Source organism: Cinclus cinclus, chromosome Z (genome assembly GCF_963662255.1).
Source record: "Cinclus cinclus chromosome Z, bCinCin1.1, whole genome shotgun sequence".
NCBI classification, from domain to species: Eukaryota; Metazoa; Chordata; class Aves; order Passeriformes; family Cinclidae; genus Cinclus; species Cinclus cinclus.
Window position 1 is genome coordinate 50,294,514 of NC_085084.1, and position 6,000 is coordinate 50,300,513.

At 33.9% G+C, this 6,000-nt stretch overlaps 1 protein-coding gene across 1 annotated transcript in view; it reads left to right on the forward strand.

The window, feature by feature from the left end:
- LOC134056145 (guanine nucleotide-binding protein G(q) subunit alpha) overlaps positions 1–4,697 on the forward strand; it is a 116,585-nt gene extending 111,888 nt beyond the window's left edge. Inside the window, exon 7 of the mRNA XM_062512721.1 lies at positions 556–4,697. Coding sequence (XP_062368705.1) covers positions 556–746 — 191 coding nt within the window. The 3' untranslated portion in view covers positions 747–4,697. The remainder of the gene's footprint in view (positions 1–555) is intronic.
- Positions 4,698–6,000: the final 1,303 nt, after the last annotated feature.

Sequence of the window (6,000 nt, forward strand, 5' to 3'; positions counted from 1 at the left end):
TTTGCAGTTTCAGCTGGACAGCAGCTGTGTATTTTATTATCACTTAAAGTAAGTTAAGGTCTATTGATGACAGATGTCTGACCCAGTTCAGGATATAATTTTACTACGCTTTCTACTAAAATTCATATAAAACTACTAAACCTTGCAGTGCTAAAATAACTGAAGTATAATTTAAATATAGTAGGTTTATACTGAACATTCACCATTTTTATTAACTTTTTAAAGAATTAATTATTTAGCTAGTTTTTTTTTTTTAATTTTCATTCTGCACATTCATAAATCACCTGTTTTAAAATAGGTTTTTTATCTTGGTGAAGAAAGAACATAGTCAGCAGCAAAAGAGCAGCTCTGACTTGGTGAACTTCTGAAATTTCCTTCCTTTATTTTTAATAGCTGCTACCACAAGGAATGCAGCCCATGTATGATACTATTGATTAGTAAAAGGTGTTCCCCATCTTCTCTTATGTGGGGATCACAGACTAAGCCTTCCTTATTTTCTTTTATAGAAGTGGAAATACAAAACAGACTAAGAAAACTGAACTTGTCTCCTTACAGGACCACAGCGGGATGCACAGGCAGCACGAGAGTTCATCCTGAAGATGTTTGTAGACCTGAATCCAGACAGTGACAAAATTATCTACTCTCACTTCACATGTGCTACAGACACAGAGAACATCCGCTTCGTCTTTGCTGCTGTCAAGGACACAATCCTACAGTTAAACCTGAAGGAATACAACCTGGTCTAACTGTACCTGGGGGGTCCTCCCAAACTAACTTTCCGTGATTGAAGATACACAAGAGGGACTGTATTATAATCTGTGAAAACAATTTGCATAATACTAATTTATTGCTGGCCTGGACTCTGTGAATGTACACAGAGTTTGTAGTTAATATTATGGTTTTATTTAAAGTATATGGAGGAAAACCAAAAGATGCTGAAGTACATTCACAGCACATTTCCTCATTTTTTAGGCAAAACCTTGTGACTCAATGTGTTTCAAATTCTCAATCGTAGATTTACAAAGGATAGCAGTTTTTTGCTATTGAAGCAAAATCAAGCTGGTTTCCTCTTTCCTTAAACCTTTCTCTCCCCCTCCTTTCCTACTTCCCTTATCTTTTAGAAGGTACAATCGCCTTTTTTTTCCACCAGTTGCATTCCTGGGTGAAATATTTTCTGTTGAGTGATTTGGTCAGGAAAAGACTATCATCACAGTTTAATTCATCAGTCATTTTAATTTTGCAGTATGTACTTTCTTTGAAGGATCAAAAAGTATTGATACTGTGAGTTTTAAATTCTTTACATGGGCGTCTTCATTCTGTCTTCACTTCTGACACTAGAATATTGGGATTGCAAAACAGAATTACAGTTGTCTAAGGATAATAAATTTTAGCATAGTTTTGCAGTTAAGAAGGGTGCACAGAAGACAGTAATGAATTAATTAAGAGAGAATCTGGGATGTACACGGAATATGTTAGAACCTCTTTTTAATTGCCATGTGCCATTTTTTTCTCTCTTATTTTATTCACAAATGCCAAATAGAAAAGTCATAGACACTACATTTTCCCCAGTGACTACAGCCTGAAACAGTGTTTTTCTCAGTTGTGTGGGGTGTTTTTTTCTTAAGTTAGAGCTTTTTTAAGTGTTCTTTTTCCACAGTAGAAAAATTATTTTTATTGTACAAAATTCATGTTGCCAGATCTGGCTTTTTATAAAACTAATGCTGTTGAAACATAAGATACTGATTGAAATGCCAAATGGATGGGCTGGGGACTGATCTGCTTGAATCAACTGCCAAATGATTAACACACACTGTTTCAGCTCATATGTTCCCTTTTTTAGAAAGTGTACCATTTTCTAATGTCGAAACCAACATGTAAGTGAATAAGCTGTGAGGTGTACCATGCACCCCCATGTAGTCTAGTAATTCAAAGACAGTTTAGATCTCTCATTTTGTCAGTTATGACATGAATTTGTTTTCTGTAATAATGTCAAGGCACCTTCAGTTGTATTGCAAGAAATTATTGATGAGAGATCATGTTCAGGAACCTTTTTGGGTAAGGTTGATTGTTAATGGATTCACAGGCATTTGATAGGCTTTCATGCAAAGCAGCCTTTATCAGTGTTCTTTAGAAGAGATTTATAAATGCAAATGAAGCAGTGAGAAAATCATTCTTGAAACATAAATGTGCAATTTTTTAACAACAAAAGTGCAGCACACATGAGCCTTTATTCTGCAGCTTAGGTTGAAAGGTGATTTTTGACCAGGTGCATGATTTCTAGCGAGAAAACTCTGGAGTTCAGACATGTGATTGGATTGATTATCTCTAATGCCAACTGGCACTAGAGTGCACTTAAAACATCTGCCACATAGCAGTGGATGGGAGGTGGAAAAAAGAACGGCTTATTAGTTGATTACCAAAGTTAACAATAAATACTAATGAGATGTTTTTCATCCTTAACCCACTCAAATCCAAAAGAATGATAATAAGAACAGTTGCTATTTTTTGCTCCCTCTTAAAACACCTTGTAATTTAAAACTGGTTGTAGGTATAGTGCAATTATGAATGCTATAATCATTGTACATACATATATATATATATATATATATGGCAGCATCCATACTGGCTTTGTAATCATTAATTTTTGGCAAATTGAATGTGCTGTATTGATATGTATCTATGTAATTGTATTCTATGTCTTATAGCTAATTCACATTTTAAATAATGTTATTTTATTTACTTTTTTAAGAGAGAAGAATGTAAATTTTGTCAGTTTATTTCTGACTAGGGATTTGTTGTTGTTTTTATTTACAAAATGAAATACTATAGTACAGAGCGGTACTAGCATCATGCTGTATAAAATCATTTGCACATTCCTGAGTAGAAGTAAATTGGAGACACCAAGACAGAGATGATTCACATACAAAACAATTCTTAAATCTTGTCAGGGTTTTATACAGCTGTAGAAAACAATCCTATTAGAAGAACTTATGCCATTATATCTTATATTGGAACATAAGCTTTAAATAGAAACTTAATTTTTGTATTTGACTGATTCGCATTACATTATTTTCACTTTTCTAATAGCTTTATTGGAAAAGTAAATTCAGAGGCATTTCAGCTATCAAAGAGATACTTCATTGTACATAAGTACTAATGCACATATGCTGTTGCCCTTAAAATACCATGATAAAATGCAAAACATCAGATCAGTCTTTCAGAAACTGTGGAAACCTTAGGTATAAAAACAACAACCATAAAGTCACTATTGTTAAAGATTTTAAGGAGTTAACATGTTTTATTTAATGAAACTAAAGCAGGTTGATCTAGATTATGAAAAGTGACACTGACATTCTGAATAGGGGATCAGAGCAGTGACTCTTTCTTACATACAGCTTAACAAAATTGGTCCTGATCATGCTATAAATGCAACAGAGCTTCTGTTTTCACAGTTCCACTGTTGATAATATCCCTTTTATTAACCTGGGAATACATAGCCCACATCAGATTCAGTGCTGTAAATGGAACTGTAGCCAAAAAATGAAGAAAAAAAATTAAAAAAAAAAAAAGGAGGGAGGTGGGGAAGAAGAAGAAAAGGAAAGAAAAACAGAACCAAACAGAACGCCACACCAGGCAGTGGTGTCTAACAAAAGTTTGGGGTTTTTTAATTTGTTGGTTTTCTTTTTTTCTTACAGGATATTGGGTGGGGGAGAAGGAAATGTGGTTCCAAGTTTTGTATAAAAACAAAACAAAAGTTTACTCATGCTTTATAGTTATATTGTGATTGCAAAAGTTTTCAAGAGTGTGTGCCACTGGGCTATTTTCTGGTATTTTTTTTAGGTAAGTTGAACCTGTGGCAATGTTTAGACCATTTGAGCATGTTCTGGGAGAAAAATATTTGGCATGCCAAGGCAAGCTTTACATGAGTCACCTAACACAGCATTGCAGTATGACAGTTTACAAAACATTTTCTTTTTAAATAACACAACTGTTCCCACTTGTAGTATATTTCGTTGTGGTGGTGGTGGTGTTGCTGTTGTTTTAAATGGTGGTTTCTATTATGCCTTATAGTGCTGAAGTCCAGAAGTTTGTGCCTCTAACATGAAGCTGAAGGCAAAAACATCAAGACAGAAACCCTTTTAACTTTGCCAAAATTATGCATTTTCTTTGAATGTTACAAATGGGGGAGGACGGAAGGAAAATGTCTTGGGAACCTGTGTGTTCTAGATGTTCACTAGCACAAGAAAGCTGTAATACGTGTTTTACAGAAACCTGGAACTTGCCTTTTTCACGAATTAACTGGCACTGTCCTTACAGATGTAGGGTGATGCAGCTATAAAGGCAGTTTACTTTTTTTTAATTCAGTCTCTTTTGATTGTCAAGGTGTATGGACTGTACTTTCTAATCATACTGCCACATGATTGTGAATTACTTTCTGAAGTTTGAAAATGGAGAAGAGACTTTTAATGCTGGATAACAGTCAGAATTGACTGCATGATTTGCAAAAACTCTGTATGGGGGAAAAGGGCTGCATATCGACATTGCTAAACTCCCAGCCTTGAGTTGTAAGGTGCAAAAGGCTTTCAGATTACTCAACCTCATGACCCGTTCCTTGTTAAATATTCTTCACAAAAGAATGAAATATTAGGAGAAAACAAAGACATGTTAACCCACATGAATAAAATAAAATTTAGACATTTAATTTATTACATGTGCTGCTATTCTTGGAGCTCTGTGCATAGTTTTTCTGCAGACTATTACATTAGTGAACTAATGCGAGTGTTCACAGCATATTAACAAGGCCAACACATGACCTACCTCTAGTTAAGAGATCAGTAAAGTAGCTATATTTTGGAGAGACTGACATGAGTAATTTAGAAAATTCAAATGTCCTGGTATTTAATTAATCGTAGTATTTTAGAAATTGACACTTTTGCAAATACAGTCTGTCTTTTGACATAAACCATAAATTCTAGAATTTAATAGACATTAAACAACTAAAGCCTTTCCAGCTTGTTAGTTTAGTAGAAATCTTGCAAAACAATAGCTTCAGTTTGAGAAGTGAAGCTACTGATATTTCATCTGTTTTGCCTTTTGTTTGTCTGTAGCATTTTGTGTTCTAGCAGTCAAACAAATTTTTCTGTTTAGTCAATACCTTGGGGTCACAATTTAGATGATTCAAGAATTTTACTGTAAGTTTATCTTGAGCTTTTTCACATTAGTCATGTGCAGGTAAGAATGGAATAGAGATTTTGAAAACAGTGTTAAAAGATGCATCAAGTTTCATGTAAATCAGTTGAAGTTTTTTTTCTCTTAAAATACAGTTTAAGCTTATTTCCTCATTTACTATGCTGCAGGAAATCATTATTTGATCAGTTAATTTATTTTTCTTTTAAGGAAGGAGTGTGAGATCCATTTTTAAACTTAAGAGTATTTTAAAATAACATTTGCTCTTCTTAAAGTGTCACTTAAATGCATGTATTGTGTGTTGCTTGAGGGACAGAAATAGTTTTTTGGAAAAACTAATACTGTACAGTTTCTGCCTCTCAAAAATGTTGTTGGTTAAAAATACAGTATTTTTGGCCGCATCTTCATGCTATAGTATCTTCAGTCCTTGAAATTCAGTTTTTTTGAAATATTTGGGCTAATTGTTCTTCCAAAAGTTTTCTTAGTATGGTAAATGTAGAATAGTTGTATTACTCCAAAATTACTTTTTAATTATACATGCTCCATCATCATTGTCTAAATATTAAAATTTCCAGAATATCTTTGTTATAGCCAGATGTTCAAAACATTTAGGGTTTGTTACAGTGGAGAAGGTGATTCGACAGTATTCTAAAAGGTTTGGGGTTTTTTTGGCTTTTGTAGAATGGAAACTCAGAAGCATAGGAGAAAAGAAATAAAACCTATGCCTCAGGAAAAGAAAACTCATGACTTTGCAGACCATGAGGAAATGTCTTAAGGATTTTTGGACTGCAATACTACTGCAAGAGTAGTGTG